Here is a 27,869-nt window from a genome sequence, read left to right on the forward strand (position 1 = left end):
TCCTTTCTGGCAGCCAGCAAGGGTGTAATCACAGTATTCTCCTCTCACAATTCTTTCCCATTACTATGCATCATATAAAGCAGAATATGTCAAAGTTTTGAAAACAGAAGAGAGAGACCTGCAAGTTCTTGTTTATAGAACTGTTCCTCAGAAGACACACACTGACTGGGGTGGCATCTGTCTCCCCATGTCCACCACATGTTTGGTCTCATTTGACACTATTCTTCACTACCAGTCTGTGCCTCAGTTCCTCAGTTTTCAAGGATGAAAAAACAAAGAGTGAACTCCTTTTAATGGCAAAATGAACCCACCATATTCCATCACACTATATTTATTAGGTAATGCACACTTTTAGAGTCTACATTAAATAGTGACTTTAGATGAAGCGACAAAATTATTTTCTAAATATAATAAAAACCATGCACTGGAGTCACAATTATTGTTAATGAAAATTCTGTTTTCTGTCTCAGCATGTTAAGGCTTTCATTAACGAAACCTGGCTGGAGCGATACGGCTACCCCATCCATCAGGATAACCTCCTGTTCCTATGGTCTATCACTGTGTCCATCTTTGGTATAGGAGGTCTCTTGGGTTCTTCAGGAAGTAGATACCTGACTGTCAAGTATGGCAAGTATGTGTGCTTAAAGACAATTTGTCGATTGAATCTAAGCCTAAGGAAATGACAGTTGAGGTTTAAATGTGAGACAGACTTTTAGGCTTAGTCATGGCTGTAATACAACCAGCTTAGCAGTGGTGTCAACAGATTTTGCTGCTTCTTGCCCTTGTCCTGTGGCACAGGCTAATCAACTGTGCTGCCAGCGTGTCACACCAGACGCAGTTACTCAGGTTGGGTTAGTCTCGGCAAGGAGGAAAGGCAGCCCCCCTTTCAGAATGGATTTCTTGGAGGCATCATCGAGACGCTCCTAAGTTTTCATGATGGTTTTTCAAGTGCAGAAAAGCTTTAAGACTTTTCTCCACTACATAACCCAGAACTGTTCCCAAACTCCCAGGTCTAGCCATCTGCCAAGGCACATGGTGAGTCCAGAGTATCCAGTGTCAACAGTGTGGAAGGGCCTATTTTGTCCTGGACTGTATAATTTCAAACTAGCAAGACAATTTCACCCAAGACATCCTACCTGCCAGGAGCTTAAGTGCCATTTCCCTTCTGATTTACAAAAATTCCTTTTCCTTTCTTGCACTTGCAGGAAGAAATGTCTGCTGTGCAACAACCTGCTCATGATAGCGGCAGCATCCATCATGGGCTGCAGTAAAATAGCCCAGTCCTTTGAGATGATTCTAATTGGACGCTTCATGTGTGGAATAAGTGCAGGTAAGTGATTTTTCCCACAGTGCAGCAGGCTCTCCCAAAATTTTACATCTTTATTCAAAGTAAATAATAATCCTCCACTAAAAAAATATTAAAGTCCCTGATCCCTTGTTAGAAGATCTGCTATAACACCCAGCAATAAAGAGCATAATTACTCCTAATTTCACTGATAACAAACGAAATTCAGCTTTCCCAAATGCAACAATATTCAGAGCTGTCAGGAATGTTTTGATTCAATATGAAATACGGTTTTTTTTTCTCATGGAAAATATGTATAATATTATGTTCACTTTGGTTATCAATACTGGAAATTATATGTTACATGGTTTAAAGCTAGTATTCTCATGAGGCTCCAGAGAACCAGGCTGTTCAAGGCCATGGCCATTGAGTTTTGCCTCTGAACGTATTTCAGGTGTGTTCTACAAGGGTATTCGACCTGTTTTAAAGCAATAAGTCCTTGAGGTTAGTACAAAGAGCTTGGCAAAAATCACTCCTGGCAGGCAGACCACATGTGGCAAAAACATCCTGTGCTGGTTATCACTGTGTCTTGTATTTCTCTCCTAGACAAAAAGCTGCTTATCCATTCAGTTTGTATATTCACAGGGATGACTATTTTAACTTACTTCATTAGAAATTAATGTCTATTTTTCAATTAACCAGATTTTGTACATTGCTTCTTTGACATACAGTTGTATTGAAGAACAACAGTTGCATTCTGAGAACTACCCACACACTCACCCTGCTATGATCTAGAACTTGTATCACGCCTCATGCAAAGACCTAGGTTTTTTCTAAGAGCTTGCATATCTCCATTGCTTCACCATCACGTAAAGCCAGGAGAAAAACACGTTGCTTTCAAAACAGACAAAAGGGGCTGTGATCACTGTATCAGGAAAAATCTCTTGTTCCCAGACTAGTTTTCAGCATATCTGAGTTATTAAGTACTTCACTAATAGCTGGAAACCTCAACTCTGCCTGAAATAATCAAAATTATTGCTGGACAGTGGAAAAGAAATACTTGCGTGTCCCCCTAAATCATGTACAAATCACCATTGAATAAGCATTGTATATTTTAATCTGCTATGGACCTATCCTATAGCTCTTCTATAGCATTGTGTCTGAAAAGGTCGAGATTATGTGGGGTAACTACATGCAAATTAAGTATTACTACAGGGTGCTTAGTTACTCAGCACTTGAATACTCTGTGTCCTTTAAAATACACTAAGGCTCACAAGAGGTACTATGATGAGGCTACACCTACACCCCAAAGAAAAAACCATACACTTCTTAAGATCAGGAAACTGCACTATGCAGTGCAGAATGGAAACCAAATACTTTTGTAAAAAGGGTTAGAAAATCTAGCAGTGAAAAATCTCACACATGGGTTGCGGTATAAGAAAAAAATCTGGTGCATGAGGTAGCTGTAGTCCATGATAATTATTTACATGCAATTTTATTTCCAATGGTTATGAAAGTCTTCTTTCTTCTCTTCCATCATTCTCTCCTCACCTCAAGGTGTTTGTGTTCCTCTACATCATCAATATGTTGGGGAAATCTCCCCTAGGAAGCTACGTGGATTTGGAAACTCTACTTCCTCTTTCTTTTGGGCACTGGGAAAAGCCGTAGGGCAAATTTCAGGACAAAGGTATGACACAATTGATTTCCCACCCAGTTTGTTTCTGGATCCCCTCTACCTTTTGCTTCTATCTCTGCTTTTCCATCCATTTCTTTCTCTCCTCAAAACCAACACAATGAACTTTTATTTAACACACATGTTTTGTCCCCACCAGGGAGCTGCTGGGCAGCCAGTCCCTGTGGCCCATGCTAATGGCCTCCTGTGGACTTCCAGCACTGGTCCAGCTGGTCACTCTGCCCTTCTTCCCTGAGTCCCCACCATATCTCCTCATGCATAAAGGAGACCAGGAAGGCTGCAAAAAAGGTAACCGAGGGCTCCAGGTTCCTGTTCTTCACTTGGCTTTCAGTTGGTTTGTGATGTTTGCTCTCCCCATACAGAAAAAAAATTAAACAGGACAAAGTTTCTCCTTGCTCATTTGTAAGATGACTCTGTGAATACTCACTAAGCGTATTTTTGTGGTAGTCCCCACATAGGGGACTTCTCTCTACAGTTCTGTATTGTAAAACCTTTTGCATTCAGCTGACACCACCTGAGTGGTCAGTGTGGCGATAAATGACAAATGATAAATGATAAATGGCTGTTTGCACTGCAGGGCTCCACAGGGCACCCCTCAGCTCTGGTTGTTTGCTGTGTACTCTGTTCATACCCTGAAAGAAGGAGGGAGAAAAGCAGATCCATGGGCAGGGAGGGAGTCATTGTGCACCTCACTAGGCCCCTCTGTCACAACAGGTCCCTCTGTGCAGGAGGGGACCGGGGCTCTGGAACACACTAGAGGATATCTCAGCCTCACACCACAGCCACAGCCCATGCAGGCTGTGCTGCCAGCACGTGCATCACCTGCTCAATAAACTCCTTAGGCAACAAACGACAGAAATTAATTAACATGGCAGGTCTTACTCTCCTTCTCCTCCACAGCCATAAGGCAGCTTTGGGGTGAAGGCCATCACCAAGCAGAGATTGATGACATCATGAAAGAGAAGGCAACAATGAAAAACACCAAGATCCTGAGTGTCCTGGAGCTAATGAGAGAACCAGCCTTCCGTTGGCAGCTGTACATGATAGTTATTCTGACCGCCACAGTTCAGCTATGTGGCATCAATGCAGTTGAGTATATTTCCACCTGTAAGTCTCAAAACACTTATTGACAACCTCAAAGGAGACATCATGGCTTCCAGGAGCTCCCTCCACTTTGCTCAGGCTTCTCAGGCCACAACTTGCTGGTATGCCAGCTCTCCTACAGGACAAGCAGCAGCAGTCTTTGTGTGACATCCCTTTGCCCAGCTCTTGGTCCTTGCTGGAGTTACCTTCCTCAGTAGCCTGGCTGATGTAACAGCCATTTTTGGAAGCCATTACAAGCCCTCAGAATGCACTCTTACAAATGAGCCCACCCTATATTGGCAAAATCCGCAATGTAGTTTTAACATTACTGCTCTCTGCAATTGCTGTTATTTAGCTCCCAGCTCTTCTCATCCTAAGATGTTGGGATGGCAGTACATGCACTCTACCTTTAAAGGTAACCAAAGAGCATGCTCACTGTTTTGGCAGCTTCTGCAGTTCGCTGTCTCTTCCTCAAGCAGCACTGTTCTGGGATCATTTTGAAGCCACAGCTTTGCAATTGCCCGCATGATTTTTCTACCTCTCCCATCACGACATAGCAACATCTGTAAAGGAAATGCACAGCTGAGTCTAACACAGCTTAAACTGGAATCTTTATCATCTCAGCATATCTCCAAATAATAGCAAAGATACTTGAATATAAAAGATGTTTGTGTTACCCCCTCACGCTTCCAAAACCCATACTTCTCAAGAAAGAAGAGTGTATCCTACAATTATGTTTTTGGATGGGCTCCGGAAGTGATTGTATACCTGGCTCTTTCTAAAAGCACCTAAATCAGGACCCTGCAAACCTAATTACATTGCAGCAGCTGGAGGTCCTTTTATCCCAGCATTTTACCTTTTATCAAATTAATTAATTCATTACATTTTACAATGTTTTTGTCTGCTAATAAAGTGAGTGTTACCAAAAAGAATGCAGAATTCTAGCTCACTGCAAAGCTGAGCTGCATGCTCCTTGGTTAGCAGCTCCTGTCCTGGGCAGCATCACACAACTACGGGCAAGAAATCAGTTATTTTCTTCTCTTACTCTTTTATGGGGTTTTTTTCCAGATTTATTTTTATACTTTTGAAGTCCTCCAGGCAGCTGGCTTTGATGAAAGAATGATCTCCTATATGACCCTCGCTGTTGGACTCTCTGAACTTGTAGCTGCTGTAGTCTGTGTAAGTCACATTACTATGGGAATGGGTCACAATTTGCTCTTCTGGCACTGACACCAGTTTGATTTCTGTCCTTCAGACCTCCATCATTGAGCGACTGGGCAGGAAAGTGCTCCTGAGAGGAGGCTATTGGATCATGGCTTCACTGCTAGCTGGTATCACCGTGACTCTCTCCCTGCAAGTAAGGAAACACTTCTCATGTCAGATTTCTCTATTTTATTGATAACCTCTGCCTACAGACAGGACCATGCTGCTGAGAAAGGAAAGTGAAGCTTAGAAGTGACAAAATAACTTCTGTGTTACAGCTTACACTCTGGGAAAGGAATATCGTAAAGACCAAGCTCGTCTATAAACAGGATTAAATCCTCTCTCAGGAAGTACTCTCTTGTGTTCCTGCCTTCCTTTCAAAATGATCCTGTGAGCTGTGCAAGGAGCACGTAAAACACTGGGAGATTAGCACTGATTCCTGACTTCATCACACTGCAAGCACCAGACACCAGCCAGCATAGATCAAAAGATGGTCCTAGGAAAATGGCCTTTTCTATTCATGCAGTTTTTAACAAGTAACAACAAAAACCCCAGACTCTTTGCATCAGTTAATTTGGAATTTAACTTCACTGCAAAAGATACCGGGAATGCACATATTTGTTCACATACTGCAGACCTGTTCACCTCTATAACACTGCGTCATTGCTGTAGCTTCTTTAGAAGCAAGTCTCCTGGGTTACCAGTATTCGTCCAAGAGCTACTCTACAGACAATACTGTAAAATTAGCCTTGAAGCAAGGTGGCAGCAGGCTTCCATTTTTGTTTCATTCATCCACTCAAGGATCCCAAACATAGGAGGAAGAAATCTTTTTTCCTAAAGCATCAAGTCTTGTATCTTCTTGACTAAGATCTAGGAAAGTTCCTCTTCAGTACCAGTTATTGAACCTATCATTTAACAAAAGTGAAGAAAGACATGATTTGGCCTTCCCAGATCTCTAAGGGTTAGGGGAAGCATCATGGGGTCAAGAAGAAAGGAGGACAGGGTGAAGAAGTATGATTCAGACTGTCTTTAATTGAAGGCTTCCAAGCTCGACAGCTGCTCTGCACTAGCAAACCTGCTTGTCTGCTCACCTAACAAAAACCTCACCGCAGGAAAAAGCACTCATATTTCTCTGCCAGTTCATCCACACTGTATATTTTTTCTTGAGGTAACAGTGTTGGAAAACAAGCAACATTTTTCACCTATGGTTATCAACAGATTTCACACAGAAGTTCACTACGTTTTGGTTTTTTTTTCCCAGGACTGGTATTTCTGGATGCCATACTGCAGCCTTTGTATGATTATCTTGTTTGCAGTTGTCTTTGGAGTTGGGCCAGGTGAGCACTTTATTAAAAAGAAATAAAGGAATCGAGTCATGTGAGTTTATTAATATGGCTAGGAAAATACTGCATAATACTGCATAACATTTAGCATAAGTAAATTCATTTAACCTAATCTTGTAGTCATTTAAATGTAGTCATTGTGGGTCCAATCATTGGCCAGAAACTTCAATGCCATCAGGTTTGGGTTTTGCTAAGGAAGAGAGCAAAAAGTATTCACTGGAAAAACACAGCAAAAATAGAGCAAAAACAGATGTGTGAAAGAATTTTTTAAACACTAAGAAAAGAAGAAAGAAAAATAAAAGGAAGAGTTCTTTTAAATTCAGCGTTGCATAATGTTAAATCTTATCCCACACAGACAGTGGTGCAGAAGACCCACTTTGGAGTAAATATTTTCCTAGTGTGTACTACCTGCTCCTCTTTAATTTTTTTTTAAAAGCCGATTCATTTATAAAACGCTTGGCTCCTCGTATGGCAGGGCTGAATTATCTTCCTAACTCAAAGCTGTGACTTTGAAACATAACTTATGTGCCGAGGAAGCAAATCCCGGAAGATCACTAATTGGTCATCTATCAGTATCATGCTGGGAATTCCTGTTAGTAATAAGAATTGTTAGTCCATCCTTACACAGCTTCTTTCGTGAGATGTCAGACTCAGACTTTCTCAAGTGTTAACTACTTAATTCTTGAATCTCCCCAATAAATGTATTTGAAAAATTTACCTTTTTAATAAGCTGACATCTGGCAGTTTATAAGATGCCACAAACATTTCATTTTTTAAAAAGCAGTGACATACTCAAGTCTTTGGAATGCCAGTCCCCGATAGTAGCATGTATTTGCTGACTGTGTAATGGTGATGCTCAATCCAAATGTTCAAACCAAACACATCAACAACTAATAATCCCTATTCTTCTTTCAGCTGGTGCCACAGTTTCCATTAGGTCTGAAATTTTCAAACTCTCATGCAGACCACCTGCCTTTGCGATCGGTGCAGTTCTCAACTGGCTGGGCGTCTTTGTGATTGGAACAACCTTCCCGTTCATTGTGGTGAGTGACCTTCCCTGGGACACTCCCCAGGGGCACTAAGCTCGAGTCAGCCGTGGGAGCAGGAAGAAGAGCAGCAGGAGGTGGCAATGCCATGTCAGTCTAGGGTGGATTTGGCACCTGCTCCCCGAGTCCACTTTTGCAACTGAAGGGCCCTGATTTGCCAAAGGTACTTATTCAGACTGAAATATTTGTCAAAGGTCAAAATGCAAAGAACTCTGTATCAAATTCAAATTGTTTTGGGACCCAAATACAAAAACTGTGCCAAGAAAGTGACAAAAGGAAATATAAGCTCATCTTGCTCTCTTTCTCACTTTGCTCTTCCCTGCAGGAAAGACTCAAGCACTTCTGCTTCCTCATCTTTATGGGGGTACTTTTCACTTCAGGGATAATAATCCACCTGTTCCTTCCAGAAACAAAAGGGAAATCAATCGTGGAAATCACAGAAGAATTCAATAAGCTAAACTTTAAAAAGAAGCATATTCCAACAGCTGCAAATCATGTCACAGAGGATCACACCTTCTGCACCAGGCTCTGACTGCCCATTAGGAGGAGTCGGGCTTTCTTAAAAGGAAGGAGAAGACATTTGTTGTTTTCTGACTAGCAAGTTGGTCCAAATGGACTGTTAGCTTTCATATCTGTCACTTACAAGGTTCCCATTCTGCCAAACCAGCAGCTTTCTCAAGCACTCCACTCTGGGCAGCTCAGAAAAGGGATGGTGGTTGATATTAACAGGACAGACTCATGCGAGTCATGAACATTTTGGCTTAACTTGCTGATGTGTAAATCTCTTCTTAACAGAGCAAGTAATACACACTAAAACTACATGTAGAATTTATAAACACTCTGATGACCACAGAGAAAGGGAAGACCTGTGATTCTCTCTATGATTTCTGAGTGTGTTTTTACAACCCTGAAATGGGAATAGTGAAGTTCTTGGCTTGCTATGTCTGGCTAGGGTTCAACCCATACCAGATTAAAGAAAAAAATTAGTGGAATAGGAGAGTAATTCTTTGTTTCTCTAGACTCAACTGAATAATCAAACCTTGCCAGGTTCCCATGCATAACGCCAGGCTGTCCTTGTGTTGTATCTAGTTTGACAGACTTCACACGTATTCAAAATACAAATTCAATTAATTGTTCATCTTAACTGCTGCTTATTTTTAATTGGAAACGTTAAACATAATAAAAATGGCAGATTGCCTTGTAACAAAACTTCTGGCCTCCACAAAGATTTTTTTCCCAACATCAGGATCTCCCTTAGGGACATCTGGCTAGAAAAAAATGTTAATGGTGTGCATACCCTTCCATGGCTGGGATTTTTCATTATTCCTGTCTTTAGAATTGAGGGTCACATAAGACTAAAAGATAATCTACAAAACATTCAGTGTCCCTAAGGTCAGAAAAGCTCAATAATTTTGTAGTGTTCCATAGACACGTAACAGGATTAAAAACTACCAGTCACGTGGAGACGACCACCAATATAGAAAGGAAATACCAACTTTTTGCAAAACAGAATTCTTTTTTCCTAACCAGTCATTCTGAAAACATCCTTCATTCCATTACAACAACACCTGAAGTCTTTGGAAACATAAGCAGAGTGGCATCATGTAGCATTGCTGAAGTGACGTTCTAGTGAGCCACTTCTCTGATCTCGGTTACTCATTAGATGTCATTAGGAAAGCTTTCCTTGGAAGATCCTCACCAGGAAGCCAGTGGATGCCCTCTGGAACATTAATGTGACAACGAAGCGGAACAGCGATTTGGAGCACAGGTCAACCTTCGCCTGTGCTCAGTGGAGCAAGAGCTGTATTCTGGTAACTGCCTGGTCAAGGGATGAAACAGCAAAAAGGTATGGTTCAAAAATGCAGGGGAGGTGACAGAGACAAAGAGGACAGTCATTCAGAAGTTTCAGGAACGCTAAATGTACATTTTCTTGCAGAGACATCAGCTGATAGGTGAGATATGTCTCAAACACTGACTAACTGAGGCAGATATAAACACTCAGAAACTGGATCAGTGAACTGCTGTCAGCTAGACACAAAAAACACAGATCTGGTCTAGCTGGCCTGTATTAAGGAAGGCTTAGCACAGCTTTGTGTATGTGTGCCATGGGTGACTGTAACATTGCAAGATAAATGACTAAATGACCTGATGTTGTGAGATTTACTGTCCTGATCACAATTATGACTAAAGGATACCTGTAAGATGTCTGCTAACTACTTGTTGGCACTAATTATAAAACTGTGCATCTAATAAAGGGGCCCTCAGGACAGTAATAAGAGCATAGAAGCTGTACAGTAACCAATCAACAGAAATGCAGAAGATACGAGACACTAGGGGCATTACAGGAGGAAATCTTGTAACCTTCCAAAAGCAGGAATCCTAAATTAAAGTACAAGAGCAAAGAGTAAAAGTTAAATTGTGTATAAAGTATACTAGGTAGAAGTTGGTGAAGTAGAACATAAGGAAATATTTGCAACAGGCTGCATTTGAGCAAAAAATGGTAGCTACATACTATTGTTTGCTTGTGTCTTTCCCCAGTATCATCTAAGCAAGGCAGATACTAGCAGCTAACATGGCATTTCTGTCCTTTGTCAGATGCACATTATGTTGTTTCAACTATGTATGACTTTACAGAAAAGGAAATTAATTCCTAGCATCAAAGGGACAGCCTCATTTGTGCTCTAACAACAGCTTACTTGCTGGACAACCCAGTCTGGAAAAAAAACCTGCCATGAACTCTCAACACACAGCAACAACAAAGTCAGCTTCATGATGAGGACTGCATAACAACGGGAGAGATGGCCAGGTGGTGTTACATGCTACATTTCGGACATTAGCTAGAGAATCTGTGAATAGTCTTTGCATGTGCTGTATTTTCTAGTAAATACAACTGCACCCAACAAGCCCTTTATGGTTTCTTCATCCTCATCTTCTTTAACTGAAGTGTAAGTGGCAAATGATAACTAAGCCATATACCAACTTAATACATGCAGAAACCTCTTCATTATGAAATAAATGAAGTTAAAGTCTAAGAATTTCCTGTCTGAAGGAAAAGACATCAACCCAGCTATGGAGGTTATAAGACAATTTCAAAGCAATCTTTTTTTCATCACAGACACAGAAATAAATATACTGACCAACGGAAATGCCAGACAAAACTGTGCATGATGTTGAATCTTCATCTCCCAGCAAAGGAAAACCAGCAACTATTAAATATTTAGCTGGTCAAGCATGGCATGCCACTGTAGAATCATTAAGTGTGCATCCCATCCCAAAATGATGGAGCATTTCAATTCCTTTAAGTAATGATTAAGTTACGATGTGCTCCAGTTGCTGTCACATGAAGAGAGAATAGTTCTTTCCTATTATATGTCAAAGTCCTACAGTTCACTGTCCAAGCCCCATCTAAGATTCCCAACAGGTACCTTTGTCTTTATGTTTCTCAGCTTATACTGAAAATTGAGTTATGATTATTGGAATCCTGTTTAAAATTGATGCCTCAGTTCCCTATCTCCCTAGCACAAGACAGAATTCGTGAAGTACACAGGTAGACCATCTTGTTTACTTGGGCTAGACACAACCATTGGTTGAAATATTTAATCCAACAATTTTAAACTTTGTACAACAGCTGAAATATGTCTAATTAACTCAAGAACCTCTGAAGTAAAATTTAACTTAATAACATGGGACTAGTTCACTGACACTGCTATTGCATAATGCCAGCATTCGGTTCTTTTGGCAGGTACTTGCCAGTAAGCAACAGGAATCGGCTCTTTCATAGGAGATGGCCACCTTCTTCTCTGACCTGGTGAGTATCTGGTCACTTTCTTTCAGGGCTTTGACTTATAAAGGACAAAGCTAACATAATACTAAAGATACAGATTCCTTAAAGATTGTAAGCTCTTGTGGGATAGAGACCATTCTCCTCTTCTGCATTTGAACATCATCAGGAACAATGGGGCTTGGGGCCAGGACTATCATGTTGCATGGTCTTTTCCATGCAACTGGATGAAATTAAATTAAATAAAGATAAGATAAAACAAAATAAAAACTAACAGAAGTCCTGGCAGTTCCACCACTGACAATGTTACTGTACTTTTGTTTTCTGAATTACTGAAAATAATACTAATTACTAAGCATGCTGATTACCTCCCAAAGTAATTTATAGATTAACTGTACTGCGAAAAGCTAAGAAATTCATTACATAAGCTCTACAATAAATTACTTTCCCCATCACATCCAAAGATAATATCATCTGTCAAGAGTTTCCATAGTCTTAAACAGGGAAGTAGTAATAACTATTTCTTGCTCTATTTCTCAACTGCCATCAAGAAGCTATTTTGCTTTCCCTTTTAAGTATTAAAATTGTTACTTTATAAGTCTGGTACAAAAAAAAGGAAGAGTGAGAAGGTGAGTTCTTAATTTGTTTGAATGCTTTCACCAATTAGCAAATTCACAGAATTTGAGACAGGATTTTTAAGGAAATTTAGAGTCTTCTGGTCCAAAACTTCTTGGTTCTTGTCATGTGACAACTTGGGAAATCCAGCTGTGGACTACTTAAGTAACCCTTGACCAAGGAAATTTTAGACAGATGGTATTTCCCTAGCTTAGAAGATGCTAAGCCCTTCAATATGCAAGCACACACTTTCATGGTTAAATAAGTAGAAAAAAAATATTGAGAAAGAAGATATGAAATCCCAGGTCAGCCAGGAAGATTTTTGTCTTAATGCGATTACAGAGGCTGTTCCAAATTATTCTCTTTGTAGTCTATGCCTTTCTGAAAAAGTTGAATGTTAAAAGGATCTTTTCTTTTTTATGCTTAAAGATCCAACACCGTCAGAAATGAAAGCAGAGAGTACAACAAAATGTTGTTGATTTTTAATGCTGTACTTTTGTGGCATAACATTATGTTTTGATATACATAGGTTGCTGCAGACTGAAGACTAGGAAACTGCTTCTCTCTTCCCCATATCCAGGACTGACAACCTGTCAGATATTGCAGGCATACAGTGAAAGCTCTACTATCAGGAACATCTTTTAAAACTCCTTGTCGTTCTTGCCAGCAAAGTGGTGGATTATCACTCTTAGGCTAGCACTGTCTTGCTATGGCACTGTGGCTGATGATTGCACTTCGGCAGTGAGTTAGAGGGGGTTTGGAAAAATGTTTAAATCCAAGAGGATCTGAAGTAGACAGTGCAGGTTTCCAGAGGGGAAGGGCAAGTGTGGTTACAAAGACTCTGGCCCTGTGCAAATCTAGACCAATGAGAAGCTGATGGAGCATTTTATTATTGCTTTGCAGGTTCAGTTCCAGGGATTACTTCAAATGATCTTAGTGCTGGGAATTGGTGGTAGTTTCCCATATGGATTCCACATTTCTGTCATCAACTATCCTTCTGTGGTAAGTAGCCATCTCTCTGAGGTTGAAAACAGAAAATGGAGAGCCTGAGCTCTCCATTCTCCCACAAATCTCACATTTGCTGAGTGTTCAGCTGATACATCTATACCTTTTCTTTGGTAATGGTTACTCAAATGTGTAGAGAACTTCCTCTCCTTTAGAGAACAGGATGGCACTTTCTGTTTTAAATAAATTGTTGCCACATAGTATGCAAGCTTCCAAAGGAAGGCAGAAAATGTGCTTTCAGCAGGCTTCATGAGGAAGCTTACTGACGGATAGAAACCTGAAGATTTTGCAAAGTGATCTCAGTTAACTTGTTTTACTAAGAAAGTCTCAAAAGAAGTCTCATATTAGAACCACATGCTGGATCTGAAGTACAACAACCAAATAATATGAAGGGATCTTATACCCATTGTCCAGTCAAATCCCATTTTATTTTTCAGCACATCAGGAAGTTTATTAATGAAACCTGGATAGAGCGACACGGTTCTCCCCTCCATCCTGAGACAATCATGCTGTTGTGGTCCTTCATTGTGTCTGTTTATGGGATAGGAGGATTCCTGGGGAGCCTCTGCTGCAGCTACCTGACTACAAAATACAGGAAGTAAGTGTTTCTTGTAACAGGTCAATAGTCAGAAAGTACAGGGAAATACTGAGGTGCTTCTTGGTTGAAGCACTCTGATTGAAGACTGAGCGGATTTGGTTTGCTAGCACATTCACCTCTTTTGAGCAGCAAGCAGTCGTCTTGTATCTTGTTTATCTGTCCTCCCCAGTGAACTGTGTTTCTGTAAAGGATGCATTCATCAACACATCATGTGCTCAGTGCTGCTGGGAGTAGCAGGATAGTGTAACTCCTTCGTGTTGTCTTCAAGATCCCCGATCCTCTATGACTCTCATAAAGATCTCCCAAGCTCTACAAACCCCCCAAAAGGAGCTGTGTGTCTTGTGTTGTGACATGTTACATGCAGTTACTCTAACCACCTGGGAACCGCTGTGTTGAAGATATCCTTAAGTGTCAAAGAAGAGACAGATTTCCACTTAAATAAACTCATTCTGGGGTGATGACATTGTATTAAATATTCATATCTACTTTAGTGAAAAAGTGAACAGAAGAGAAAAACAAAATTGCCTGTAACTACACTGTAAAGATACAATCAGCACCAAAGCAAATTATCCAAGAGACATCTCTGCTCTTGACAATCCATTTTACTGAAAGTCAGGTCCAAACTATCTTTCCCACTGGATGGAGAAAGGATTCTTCACCAGTCTGGTCTGTTCTCAGTGCCTTGTGTGTAACACCACTGATTTCATTTGCAGAGGAATTGGCAAACATATCTACTTGGTGTGACCCACTTAAAGATCTGCTCCACAAGCCACTGATCCAGAGGCCCCTCATGTGGGTCTCAACAAACCACCTTAGCCTGCCTGCAATTGTGTTCTTTCCTATCAGGTAAGTGCCCCCAAGAAATTTCTTGTGGGACACTGCCTCATCCCACACTCAGAGGGGATGACACACTCCCAAGACTGAAAACAAGATCATGTACTTCTCCCACGGGTTATTCAACACACGATAACCTACTTGCTGAATCAGTCTTCTAAACGCAGGATCTCTGTGCATCCTTAACGTGTGCAAGAGGACTCTTGTCTAGCAAGCATCACGGCAAAACAACTGAGTGCAAAAGACTTTGATTGGAGCCTCAGACATCAGGGTTGTGAACACACCAGCCCATGATTCACACAGAGTATCTTTTGAAATATGCCTCTAAAAACTCCTTCTGCCACCTCAGAGCACATCCATTCAGGCAAGAGTGTCTTTAATATGAGTCATTCTAGAATGGGAGCCACGGACTCAGAGTATTCCTAGGGAACAACCTGACATTTTGTGAGGAGTTCTAGCCATTTAAAAATCTTGGTGACAAGCTGGGCCAGTGCTTTGATCTCTTTCCCCATTTGTACTGTGGAAATGCTGATGAAGTGTTCCAACTGTTTAAATTCCAAGCTAAAAAATAATAATGAATTTAAATCTAAAGGATCCTGAAATTTTAAAGAATCACTCTGACTATCTAAAGTCAAAATTATTTCAGCCATTCCTCAAAACAGCAAGCAAGATTATCCAAAAAAGTACACAAGTTTCACACTAAATTCTCATGGGCTTTTTTTTTTTTTTTCCCCTAGAAAAAAGTGCCAGATGTGCACCAACCTGATCATGCTTGTAGCTGCACTTTTCATGGCCTTCAGTAAAACAGCTAAATCCTTCGAGATGATTTTGGTCGGACGCTTCCTCTATGGCATTGGTGCAGGTATGCGCTCATGCCACTGTGGAGAGCAAGCACCTCTGCTGTCCCAGGATTGTTTCTACTGATATTGCCATCCTTGGAGAATAATTTCTAAGAATAAGACTCTAGGCACTTCATAAAACTTAAAGATACACCTTTTGCAAAAAAATTTAATCCGAATACCAGAGTGAATGGAAACAATGTAAGAGAGGATGAATTCAGAAAGTTAAGCTTTTCTAAATATTTTAATAGTCATTAATCCTCTTCTGTGTTAAAGGTTTTGCTCTCAATATACATCCTCAGTACGTAGGAGAGATTTCACCCAAGAAGCTGCGTGGATTTACCAACTCCACAGTTGCTGTTTTTCTGACACTGGGAAAACTCACAGGACAGGTTATTGGACTACGGTAAAGTCTCCAATCTTTCTATCAGGTTACACTAAAAGTAGTAGAAATCTTTGTACAACCTTATGCTCTCATCTAGTCAGTGACTGAGAAACCCTCCCATCTTCCCCAAAACAGGCCTTAGGTTGTGCCAGAAGAAAAGTGTTGATCATATTTGAGGCAAACATATAGTTTTAAATATAGGAGACAGAAAATTAATTCCTCATAATCTGATTTTTTCTTATTTCCACACCTCTTCTACTAGGGAACTTCTTCAAAATTTACGATACTCACACAAAAAGTTATAGCAAGATGCTTTGGTCCTGTGGTCAAATAGTGGTGGAATGAATCTCATTAGCTCTCTAAACATTATCTTGGATGCTAATGATATTTAGAAAGTTTTTCAAAATGCCAAATAATTCCTTTAAAATGGTCTGAAATAAAAACAGCCAAATTTGTGAAATTTGACAAATTACCAATTCAGGTTTGTGCTCTACTGCACCCTTGAATGGAATTTGTGCAAACTTCATCACTCAGAAAATCTTCCTGAACATTCATTCCACTATTTCAGCATAATTTTGTTTCACATACACTTTCCAGGGAGATTTTAGGAAGAGAAGCTTTGTGGCCATGGTTGTTAGCATCTAGTGGACTTTCAGCATTGGTTCAACTGGTTACCCTCCCATTTTTCCCTGATTCACCATCCTACCTCCTGATACAGAAGGGTAATGAGGAAGCCTGCAGGAAAGGTAGAGTGTCTACTTTCCTCACTTACTTCACTTCATTTGATGTGTTAGAGGGACAGTCTCTGCAGAAGAGAAGAAAGCAGGGCAGAGCTGCACAGCACAGTGCAGTGCCATGGAGCAACAGCAGAGGCAGTTCTAAGTAAAACAGTTGAGGTCCCGACAGCAATACATCTGTACTAACCTGGGGCCTCACTCACTCTGATTCAATCAGTTAAGACATGAAAGGTAGCTATACATTAGCATGGCTAACATTTCCCACTTTAGTGGGCACTACCTTGTTCCTTTAAAGGAAACAGTTTAGGCAGCTCTTTTCTTATTTAATAAAATGTACTTAAATATTTACTTTATTTACAATTAAGTAAACCCCACATTAGAAAGATATGTTATACTGACAACCAGCGAGACAAAATTATTCCATTTACCTACTGCCCCAGAAGCAACCAGACAGCAGAAGCAGACAGCACCAACATCACCACCTGCACCAATGGACAGGCAGACTACGGGGTTTAATGTAACCACTCGTGATGGAGCTATACTGGTAGAATAATCCACTCCTCTCTTTCTCCCCAACAGCCATCAGGAAGCTCTGGGGGGAAGGAGACCATCAAGCAGAAATTGATGATATTATGAAGGAGAAGGCTGCAATGACGAGCACAAAAACCTTGCGTGTCCTTGAAGTAATAAAAGAGCGATCTCTGCGCTGGCAACTTTACATTTTGATAACTGTCATGACCACCTTGCAGCTCTGTGGAATCAATGCAGTTGAGTGCTCTCTTTATCTGCAGGAGACAACACTAGGCAGCGTTACAAACCCCTCTATCTCAGTGTTATTACACCAGCTTAGAACTGCATCCCAATTGCAACATTTTTTTCACAGGCAAATTTCCTCTCTGCATTTTTCAGATATACTTCTATTCTTTCGAAGTATTCCACACAGCCAAGTTTGAAGAATACCTTATCCCATACGTGTCCCTGGGAGTTGGGTTGTGTGAATGCTTATCCTCTATACTGTGTGTAAGTCTTTTCAGAGTTGAGTTTGAAGTAAAAATATAATGTGGTCAACAACTGTACTTTTCCTTACTTATAACTGGACTCAGGGAAGATTTGCATAACCTAAAACACCTCTTCTTGCTTCTGCAAACCACATACAGGATAAAAGGCAGCTCTTTTCCCAAATTATTTGCACAACTGTATGTCTTTAGACTAATTTTTATTCTGTAAAATAGTTTTCTGATATTCTGGATTAAATGTCTGTATGTATGTGTGCACAATTTAACACATACCAGCATGGAAGACAGGGAACTGTATAACAACAGCCCAGGGTTGACTAATAAACACAGCTTAATTAATAATTAATTAGCTTTGAAAGAAGCTAATCAAATTCATTAGGAATAAAGAGACTCTTAAATGACATTGATTTCTGGCTATTATTCAGGTAAGTCTTCTGTAAAGAACACATGGAGAGGGGAGGAATGACTTCATTTGAGAAGTGGGATTTATGACCCATGTTTTCTGCTTTTCAGAGCACCCTTATAGACCGATTTGGGAGGAAGGTGCTGCTGTGGGGAGGATACACGCTGATGTGTTCTGTGCTGGCGCTCCTCACCATGACCCTGTCACTGCAGGTAAAGAGGCAGCAGCTTTCTGGCTACTTACTCAGCATCAGCTCACCTTTCTGGTCTTGCCTTACCAAAAACTTGAGCCAGTGGCAGAAAATACAGAGCTCTGCTCTTCTATCATGTACCTAACGCATGGATATCACTGGTTTCTCACTTTTAGCATCAGTTTTTCTGGATGCATTACTTCAGTGTTATCTTGATCTTCCTATTTGTCATCTTCTACGGAACTGGACCGTGTGAGTACATCAATGGCAAGGTTGGGAGGAAATTTTGTATCATATTGTTTGGTGAAACAGCTGGTACAGGAAGAACAGACTAGTCCCATGGTAAAAAGTTCTGGAAATTAAGGAGGGATGGGCAAATATGTGCAAGTGGGAGACCTCGAATTTTATTGCTGATGACAAGATCTAAATAACTAAAAATACAGTATCATCTTCTCCAGAGGGTCTGAGACAGAAAATTCAGAACAATTTTTAAAATAGTTAGCTAAAAACAGGGTTCTAGGCATTGCCAGCTATGTTACAGTAATCATCTTCATTAACTTAGCAAGTTAAGTTTTATGCCTACCAACATGCTTCAGGTGGAGCTGACCACAGGAGCCAAAAGGGGAGCTGGTTTTACAAAGTACTGTGCTAATAGTGGCTCCCAGGGCAATATGGAACTGCACAGATCCACCGGCACCAGAAAAAAGGGTTCCAGCATGTACGAGAGAATTCTAAATCAACAAATGAAGTCCTAAATTAACAGCTGTAATCCCTTTCTGGAATCAAGGTCTTCTATCCTCATAGCAGAGGCCACCTGCCAACAGGCCACCCATTCTGTCTGTCATTTTCTACCACTGCCATTGTGAGGATCTTCATCAGGAGCAAGGAAACATCTATACCCGGTTTGTGTTTTGCTTTTCTTTTTCAGCTGGAGCCACTATATCTATCATGGTTGAAATCTTCAGCCAGTCATTCAGACCATCAGCCTTTCTGATTGTTGGCTGCATCAACTGGATGGGACTGTTTGTACTTGGGATGATTTTTCCATTGATTGTTGTAAGTGACTCTAACTGGATACCTCTCTCCAGGCTAATCCACTGCTGAATGCTGACAGGGAGCAAAATAATAGCAATAAATTGCAATGACATGCAAAGCTTAGAGCTCTGTCCAAATACCAAACCTGCTCAGGAATCACCCAGGCCTGTCAGAGGAGCAGCAATTGGACTCAAATCAAGTGGCCAGTGGAAACTCCTGGTTGGATACCCGTCCTGGTTTGTGTATTGAGCACACCTTTGAATTCTAATTACTAAGACACAGACTTGCACCCAAGAGCAGGGAAATATAAATTAGATTCTTATTTTCCTTACAGTGTCTCACATTTCTGCTTGCAGGACAACCTTGGACCCTTCTGTTTCCTCATCTTTTTGGGAATCCTTGTTTTATCAGCAATTTTCATCTACCTATATCTCCCCGAGACCAAGGGAAAGTCAATCATGGAAATAAAAGCAGAGTTCAACAAGCTGAACTTTGGGAAAAAAGAAACCTCAGTCACTGAAAATAACTTTCCTAAGGAACAGTTGTTCTGCACCAAACTCTGAATCTTCAGAGGATAAATTTGCATCTCTTAGAAAATACAGGAAACGATGTTCCAACAGAGCTGAAAATGAAACATTAAAAACAGACTGCAAGCTCTTCTTGTCTTACTCCTTTTTTCTTTTTTTTTTTAATATCGATACAAAATCTATTATGCTAGATTTGTACTTCTTGGTGATATCTAAACATTTGCATAGGAAATTTCACCACTGAGTTTTAAGATCTACTGGATATAAAGGGATTTTTTTTCTATTAAAAAAAACCTTTTATGATAGTCTACCTTATGAAGTTCTAAAACATTTTGTTAACAGCCCATAGGGCCCAAACCCTGCTAGAAGAACATACATACAGGCGCTGCTCACAGCCCTGGACCCACAACCCTGGGCCTCAGTTGGTCTCCCTTGTTGCCAGGAGTCCTGCCCAATGCCACAGGTCCATGAACAGTTTGTTATTGAGCTTTCCTAAATGAGACCTCACTAGCCCGAAGCACCTCACCACCAGGAAACTGCTGACAAATAGCTCAGAGAAGAGTACTAGAAATATGAAGGACCAAGGAAAATAATTTAAGAAGACAAACCAAGGGAGGGCAGGATTAAGAAGGCTAGATGATCATCAGTCACGAGGCTGGGGAAACACAGAAGTCTAAAATATTTGATTAGCAGGCTGATAGAGGAAAAGCTAGACACGTGGTTCAGGGTGACCTGAGCAGACATGGATTCAAAACTTAGCAGGATAAATTAGGAAAAAATGTTCCAGCCATAATAACAGAAAAAAAATGTTGAAACTGAAATTGTACTGTGCAACAATCCTTCTGGAGAGGTAGTGGAAATCTCAGTGGAGAACAGCCTACTAACTCTAGTCAGGGAGAAGGACCTGACAAACAGAGATATTATTGTACACAGAAGAAGTAAAATGGTTGCTACAAAATAAAGCACACTCCTGAGAGCATCTGTGGTGTCTAAGGATCTGATTTCCAACCTGGTACATCAGCTTCTGGGAATTACATCAGATGTTTTCAGAGAAGAAAGAGTTTGTTTTGGAAATGTTTTTCTTGTTATGCAAGCAAGCTGCAAATAACTGGTGATTATTGTACCCAGCAGAAAAAATAGTTTGCGAAGTTCATTGGAAATACAGTCTAAGTTTTTCCAAGTGACCACTAAGAAGCGTAGTATGATTTCTGAGTGAATGCTTTGGATCATGCCACCTGCTTTCAACTAATCACTGAAGAAAAGATTGATCACTACTACAAACAGCTGTTCCTCTCCTTACAGATGGAGCTGTCACTTGAGTTTGCTTTTAATTCCTTGACATAGGAAACATACCCTGAAAAGGCTCTTTGTACAAACGGTTTTTATTTCTGGATTTTTTTCAGGATTTTCATTATATTCAGAATGTTTTGGATACAGGAGATGCGATCCACTAACACGGGCTGTAGATAAACCCCTGCACACAGTAATTCACCTCCTGACTTTATTTGCTGGCTTTTTTACAGCAAGTGTGCTACAGGGAAGGAACTGACTTAAAATCACTATACATCACAAAGTCAACTTAAGCATGTTCATACAGAGGTTTTTACCATTTAAAAGTATTTGTTTAAATTACACAGTTGCAGTACAAGCATTCAGTGCAAGCCATAGAAAGCTCTCCCTCTTTTCCACAGGCTGGGGAATGGAGTGAGTAGAAAAGCCCTTAACTCACAGGAACTACTGGGCATAAAGACACCTTCAACATGGAGAGATTAACAAACCATTTATTTTATCCCCATCAGCACTCCCAAGCTGCTTTCCCTGCACACATCTCACTACAAACATCCCCTACCAAATGCCATATGACCGCTCTAAATCACTTCTCTCATGTAAGACCCTACTAGGTAGCAAAGAGAGCTGATCCCACCTCTCCCACATGCTCCACTCTGGATAAAACCCACTCATTTCAGAAAGCCTGTGGATTTCCTATCTCCAAGAGATCTGTTGACTGTTACAGGACTATTTGCACAACAAAGGAGCAAGTCGAAAACAAGCCTCCTCTGAGTATGTAGAATCTGGTGCTCGCCACAGTGGAAAATCAAAACCCTGATTTTAAGGCATCTTTGTCGTGACTTAAGCACAGTTCAGAAAAGGTCTTCACAACATGTGCTACCGGGGTTTTTCTGTTGTGGTCTGTTCCACAGAAAAAATTCCAGTCCTCACAACTGATGCATCCATCTAAACTTTAAATAATTATAAGACTTGCACAAAGAGGTACATCATAATTCTCCCACTCTCAGTCTCTGACACTTGCTTTTTCACTAGTTTTCATGATCAGGCTCTATCCAAATATGAAGTGCCATTTTGGATACTTTGATTTCCAGAGCACAGAAAGACAGCTTTCCCTCCTATGAAAGCTGTGCATTGACTATCCACCAGCAGCCTGTAGCTGGCACATGCAGCCTCACATCTCGCCCCGAGGCACTCCCACCCCTGCAGGCACACCTGAGGAAGGTGCCACTGACTATTTAAAGGTTCCTGAGGTACTTAGAAGCACAGTGGGGTAAGCCACTTTGTAGGTGAGTTAGAAACAAAGCTGGGAACAAGGTGAGCTAAAAGAAAACCCTCTTGCACTCCAAAGATGCCTAAATTTATTGTTAACACAAATATAAGCAAGGATAAAGTTCCAGAGTCTTTCATGGGGGAGCTCACCCAGCAGTTATCAAAAGCAATGGGCAAACCAGCACAGGTAAGTCTGGATGCTCGAATATTTTCCTTGTTTAGTCAGCTGTGCCTATGCAATGAGCTGTTTCTTGGTGATAGCCTCTATAAAGTGATATACCTAATGACTCACCAGTATTTAGAGTCTTCTCTCCATGCAAATATCAAATAGTTGTTTGCTGTGACTTAGCTCTGTTGAGGTCTCAAAATAAGGTATTTAAACTAGCTTTTGGTACTCCAGGTAGGTCAAGATACTGGATAGGTGTGGGCACATGCTCTTATGGAAGAGACAGGAATTTTTTTTCCTTTGTTTTTGTCAGTGGTGTAAGGCAGGAAGCAGCCCGCTTAACTTGCAGCAAGATTTCAACTAGTTCTTGGAGGAAAATTTTTAAAGTTTCTGTGACTTCTAGTCAGGTTCTGCATCGGATTTGAACCATGGATGCCACCAGTGCTGGGATGGTTAACAGTACTGACATTTATTTGACCAATTAGAAATTCTCAGCTCAGCAATGATAATTAGAATATTTCTATTTGTTCTTGTGTGGCTGTAGGCTTTAGAAGACAGTTGTATGTGGTTGGATGATCTCATAAAATTGATTTGTGCAGACTTATAAAAGCCAATCGACCTGGAAAAGCCTGGTTCTACTGTGTTCCAGGCAGACTGTCTGATGGCCGATAAAGGGGCCCTGCTTTCTCTAGGGACAGTAATGGAGCTCTATGCAATCAACCAGTCTCATTAAACATGTAGGAAATCAATCTCTGCCAAATTTGACCAAAGTTAGTTATCTCTGGGAATAGAAGCATGTTTTAGGCTTGCATAAGCCTTATCCTCACAAAAAGCAGGCTAAACTGTAAATGGGAGTAAGATTCTCCACCCCACCCCCCTCCCCCCCCATGCAGTAATATAATTAAATTCTTATGTAAAATGGATGTGTTCTATCCCTCTTCAAAAAATATTTTTTATCAATCTAGCAAACAAGTACTTGCTGTTGGGGAGGTGGGTGTCAGCTGGTGGCTCTTGCATAACAGCTCCTGAATATAAAGCTAGAGGCCAGGGCTGGGATGCAGCTGGAACAGGTTTGTGCAGCAGTGTGGAACGGATATGAAATGGGACTTGGAAATATACAGGGAACAACAAGGAGATTTTTTTGAAGAGGACATTCAAGCTCTTCATGACAAAGCGAGCAGTAAGAAAGGGAGAGTCTCCTAGTTATAACACGGAAAGGATTAGGGTGGGCTGGAATGCAGAGCTTTCATCTCACAGGAAATGGTACCATTTGAAAAAAATACTGATTTTTATTTTAAAACAAATGGGGTTTTTTTCTACTGAAAAAAAAATGTTTCAAACATTTTCAAACTCATTTTCACTGAAGCTTGATTTTTCTGGTTTGTGTTTTTGTTGTGTTGGTTTTTTTTAAATCTGCTTCTGGGGTAGATGTTAAAGGTACCTACATCTGGCATAAAGCTGAGAGCACAGGATGTCCAGCCAGGTGAGAACAGGGCCAAGCAAGCAGTACCTCAGCAGGATCTCCTTGGCTTATCCTGTACTGCTGTGGTCTGATGCACCTTGCACCCAAACAAGCTGTAAATGACCACAAAGGCTAATTACCCAGACAGCTCCTGGTACTCAGGCTAGCTTGTTTTACCATGAGGGTTAATTGCTGCTGAGTTCCAATGATGCGCTGCTAATAAACGTGGGTAAGAACAGAACAGAAGCCAGATGGATGCCAATGGAGCTGATCCCTGGATTCCCCAGTGTGTGGATCTGACACTGTGTATTAGCAGAAGGGAAAATTGCAGGCTGGTCATTAATGTTAACATAGATACTTTCTTCTATTTTCCCTGTTATCAAGAACAAAAGTAGGATTAGGCTGTATTTTGTTTAATGAGGGGGATGTTGATTTAGACCTCTGCTGTGTCAGCTCACATTTACCTTAGCAGGGCAGACTGCAGCAGGAGCCAGTGAGGTGCAAAATCTCCCTGGAACGTAGGGCAGCAGCAATGCAATTGCACACCCCCCACTTGCACCCGGCCTTCTCACACAGGCAGGGAGAGCCCAGCGGCTTGGAGGAGGTTCTGGAGGTATTGCAGGTCACTGAGCTCTTGGAACACCTGAACTTTCTACCCAAAGTTCACAAAGACAATACTGCAGGGTTCTCCCTCCAACAGTGTGCCTGGGCTGAGCACCCAGAACCCATCTTGCAGTAGGTGACTGGGCACGCTGACCACTTGAAAGTGGCAAGACAGTAGGCAGGGAAGGATCTTTGCCACAGGGTCACTTAAGAACACGAGTGAAACTGTTTGTATCTTAGTAAGTGGTGAAAAGCACCTCTGAGTGCCTGAGACTGCTTTTTTTCTTTTTTTTTTAATGTGCTGCTTTAAGAATACAGCCATTCTGAAACAGATGAAAGAATTGTGACAGCTGTACCTGTTCCCAAATGGTATGTCATGGGAATGTGATTGTATTTCACACCTTCTCATCTTTGTGACTTGCAGGAAAACATTTAGGAAGTATGGAAGTGCCATGAAGTACATGTGGGACAATTTCAAAAGCATACTGATAGGCATGCACCTATTTTCACTGTAGTTTAGCTACACGAATACCTTTCAAAACTTTTCCTAACATGGCAAAGGAAAATAATATTTTCTTCTTCCAACAGTATCTAGCAATACAGATCTCTCCTGATCAGCTGATGTCCTTTGGTGGCTCCACAGACCCCTGCGCTATGTGCTTTCTCTACAGCATTGGCAAGACAGGGGAGCAGGAGAACAAGGTCTACTCCAAATTGCTTTGTGAACTGCTGAACAAAGAGCTGAAAATACCATCTGACAGGTAAGCTCATACAGCAACTTGTCTGACATGACTCTCCACAGATTGTTAAAACTACTAATCCCAGGCTTGTCTGTTGGTGTTCTTCTATTAACATTCTGCTTGAAGAAGATAAATGACAAGCCAATAGAGCAACTCTCCAATTAAAAAGAGGAAAGGAGCAATCGCGTGAGCTGCAACACCAATGCCCAGAAGCTGTAAAATTTATTTAAGTTAAAATGATGGAGGCTCAGGCACTGCATGTACCCACAGATCTCATATGTGCAAGAGCCCAGGTACAGATACAATAACTTGATATTATTAAATTGATAACTTGAGTAACATGTACCAACACTTCCCTACTGCCTGTAGGGTACAAGTGGAGGTCTATTACAAGAGCTTCCACTTACATAAAAGCATTTCTAGTCCTTTTCCTGAAGGTACACCAATCTGTTCCAGAAATGACTATAAATAAAATGCAGCATCCTGACATCTCCTTAAAACAAGAACTACAAAAATACCAGACATTCCAGAATGCAAGCAGACAAAGCATTAAAAAGGTTGGGAATATGCAATGCTCGAACATGCTTGCTAGAACATACAAATGGAAATTGTAACTTGCTGAGACACAGTGCAGGCCTGGGAAGTGTAAAACTCTGGAGGACAGTCTACAGTGTGGCTGTGTGTCCTGCTGCAGAACAGTCTGGCCAGCCTCTAGCACCCGGCTCTCAGCAGCTAACCGTGTCTGTCTTCCCTTTCAGAATCTATGTCAGCTTCTTCGAGATCAGTGCTGGCAATGTAGGCTGGAACAACACCACCTTTGCTTGAGGTACCCTTGGGTGGCAACAGCTTATTCCTGAACCCTCACTGTGGTTTTTGAGCACTGCAGTTCTAGTCATGTTACCAGTGCCTAGCACAAACACAAAAGGCAGTATCTGAGTTGCTGCTACTTGCTGCTGTTAAACATAGAATCATAGAATGGTTAAGGTTGGAAAGGGCCTTAAAGATCAAATTTTAAATACAGCTATCTTGACCTGATTTCAAAATACACTTAGATTTAAGTCAATAGATGTGGCTATCAATGTGGCATATGGCCTTCCTTTCAAAAGGAGGAAACCCTTGATTGCCCCTTATTTAAAAAGGATGGATTGCAGACTAGGTAGGTCTTCCTTAGATCTTAACACTACATGGGCTTCTAGCTGCTCAACAGAAAACCTCATGCTGCACAAGTCTCTCCGGGCTTGGGACAGACAGAAGGAGTAAATCATAAAAACCCTGTTCACAGTTCTGCCCTCCCCTTTTCATTCATTGAACAATTTGCAGCGACAGTGAAGATTAGAGCATAGCTCAAAATGAGGCAGAGGCACAGTGAGCCATTCCCAGAGGCCAAAGTAATGAATGAATTGTAAAAGGAAAATTTCCAAAAATATATTTCTTATTGAATTCCTGGGTCAAATAAGAGCATTTGCTTCCAAAGTAAAACAGAAAGACTGAGTACAGTTGTTTCCTGAATCTCTGAAATTAGGTATACTGTGACTTTTTTTTCTGGAAGAACAAACCTATCTCACCCCTGTTCTGGGCTCTATCGTGAACATCCCATTTTGTCCTTATCACAGCTTTGCTTTGCAGCTGCAGTCTCTAAATGCAAGGCCACAGAGGAAGCACAACAGTGGTGATGTTGCTCTCACATTGTTTTCCCTGCACCGATAGAATTCCCACCCCCCTCCATGCAACAAATCTGGGAGGCAGAAAGGTGGGAGGAATAAGTGGCACTATGCAAAGGCAGGAAGCTGAGCTTATCAAAGGAACAAAACACATCTTCTGTTCTTAAGAGCACTGTTAATCACAAAAAACAAGTGCTCCATTTCTCAGTGTTATAGCCTGTGCCACTCCAAGCATTCCCATATAATCCCATCCCTTTTTCCTTGTTCAGGGCTATGTGTGTTCACATGTGTAACATGTACATATGGTCAAGCTTTCTAGCAGCAGCGGTGCTGGGACTTTGTTAAGAATGCACATGTGCTCGATTCCTGTGCGTAAAACGCCTGCGGGGAGAGGGCTCTGGGCCTGATCCTCTTACCCTTCCTCTGAGTCACCTCAAGCAGCACAGCAGCGCTACGCTGCAGCCAGGGTGGAGAGCTGTGCCCTCCGCAGCCTACGTGCATCGCATCACACAGCCCAGCAGAAGCCTCATCTCTCGCGTTGCCTCTCACCTCCGAATAGACACGCACCACTTCATTGCTAAGCGAAAGAAGATCAGTTCTGCCTTTTTCCGGTAGAAAAATATTGTGTGAAAGGGAGGATGCTGAGAAGTAATACATCACTTTCAAATTGACTGAAAAATGTTAGAGAATAATTAACATGCCACCCAGTCAGATGTTTCTGCTTACATTGTGTTAAAGCTATGCACACAGTTAAAACAAAAAATGCACAAATGTGCCTTTATTCTGCAAAACAAAAAAATTCCCTTTGGAGCCAGGGCTAGTATCCCTTTTTGCAACTGCTAAGCTTTTCTGGCCTTGGTCCTGCAAAAGCCAGCGTGAGCACTACAGCCGTAGTAGCACATGCGCTGATACCCGGTTATGTATGAACTGCCCAGCGCGGCAGGGCTCAGGGCCAGGGAGGTGCTTGCGACAAACCCTTTAAAAATGCTCAATAATAGCAGCAAAACAAACAAATAACGGCGGAAAGCGGGGGAGCGTTCTGTCCGGGACGCTGCCGCCG

The 27,869-nt window shown here is 41.3% G+C and overlaps 3 protein-coding genes across 3 annotated transcripts in view; all 3 read left to right on the forward strand.

The window, feature by feature from the left end:
• LOC104470674 (solute carrier family 2, facilitated glucose transporter member 11-like) overlaps positions 1–8,345 on the forward strand; it is a 9,579-nt gene extending 1,234 nt beyond the window's left edge. Inside the window, exons 3-12 of the mRNA XM_010085679.1 lie at positions 471–631; positions 1,206–1,330; positions 2,843–2,972; positions 3,118–3,266; positions 3,879–4,066; positions 5,130–5,240; positions 5,317–5,418; positions 6,526–6,601; positions 7,523–7,650; positions 7,979–8,345. Coding sequence (XP_010083981.1) covers positions 471–631; positions 1,206–1,330; positions 2,843–2,972; positions 3,118–3,266; positions 3,879–4,066; positions 5,130–5,240; positions 5,317–5,418; positions 6,526–6,601; positions 7,523–7,650; positions 7,979–8,185 — 1,377 coding nt within the window. The 3' untranslated portion in view covers positions 8,186–8,345. The remainder of the gene's footprint in view (positions 1–470; positions 632–1,205; positions 1,331–2,842; positions 2,973–3,117; positions 3,267–3,878; positions 4,067–5,129; positions 5,241–5,316; positions 5,419–6,525; positions 6,602–7,522; positions 7,651–7,978) is intronic.
• Positions 8,346–11,437: 3,092 nt separating this feature from the next.
• On the forward strand, positions 11,438–19,654 carry LOC104470675 (solute carrier family 2, facilitated glucose transporter member 11-like). Its single transcript, XM_010085680.1, has 12 exons — positions 11,438–11,461; positions 12,953–13,051; positions 13,492–13,652; positions 15,224–15,348; positions 15,602–15,731; positions 16,308–16,456; positions 17,027–17,214; positions 17,357–17,467; positions 17,977–18,078; positions 18,233–18,308; positions 18,985–19,112; positions 19,448–19,654. Exons 1-12 carry the CDS (start codon positions 11,438–11,440, stop codon positions 19,652–19,654), a joined length of 1,500 nt encoding a protein of 499 aa, XP_010083982.1.
• A 2,602-nt stretch (positions 19,655–22,256) lies between these two features.
• On the forward strand, positions 22,257–25,973 carry LOC104470676 (macrophage migration inhibitory factor-like). The gene is made up of 3 exons (XM_010085681.1): positions 22,257–22,364; positions 24,997–25,169; positions 25,907–25,973. The coding sequence occupies exons 1-3, from the start codon at positions 22,257–22,259 to the stop codon at positions 25,971–25,973; spliced, it is 348 nt and encodes a 115-aa protein (XP_010083983.1).
• The last annotated feature ends 1,896 nt before the right edge of the window (positions 25,974–27,869 follow it).

The sequence above is a fragment of the Pterocles gutturalis genome, unplaced genomic scaffold (assembly GCF_000699245.1).
Source record: "Pterocles gutturalis isolate BGI_N339 unplaced genomic scaffold, ASM69924v1 scaffold18930, whole genome shotgun sequence".
Lineage (NCBI taxonomy): Eukaryota > Metazoa > Chordata > Aves > Pterocliformes > Pteroclidae > Pterocles > Pterocles gutturalis.

Excerpts from the sequence above, each read along its gene's own strand:
- LOC104470675 (XM_010085680.1), top strand. The coding sequence starts at position 11,438 with ATGGCCACCTTCTTCTCTGACCTG. Across the intron at positions 11,462-12,952 it reads CCACCTTCTTCTCTGACCTG|GTTCAGTTCCAGGGATTACT; the intron begins GTGAGTATCTGG and ends ATTGCTTTGCAG. Across the intron at positions 17,468-17,976 it reads GCTTATCCTCTATACTGTGT|AGCACCCTTATAGACCGATT; the intron begins GTAAGTCTTTTC and ends TCTGCTTTTCAG.
- LOC104470676 (XM_010085681.1), top strand. The coding sequence starts at position 22,257 with ATGCCTAAATTTATTGTTAACACAAATATAAGCAAGGATAAAGTTCCA. Across the intron at positions 22,365-24,996 it reads CAATGGGCAAACCAGCACAG|TATCTAGCAATACAGATCTC; the intron begins GTAAGTCTGGAT and ends TTCTTCCAACAG. Across the intron at positions 25,170-25,906 it reads CTGAAAATACCATCTGACAG|AATCTATGTCAGCTTCTTCG; the intron begins GTAAGCTCATAC and ends CTTCCCTTTCAG.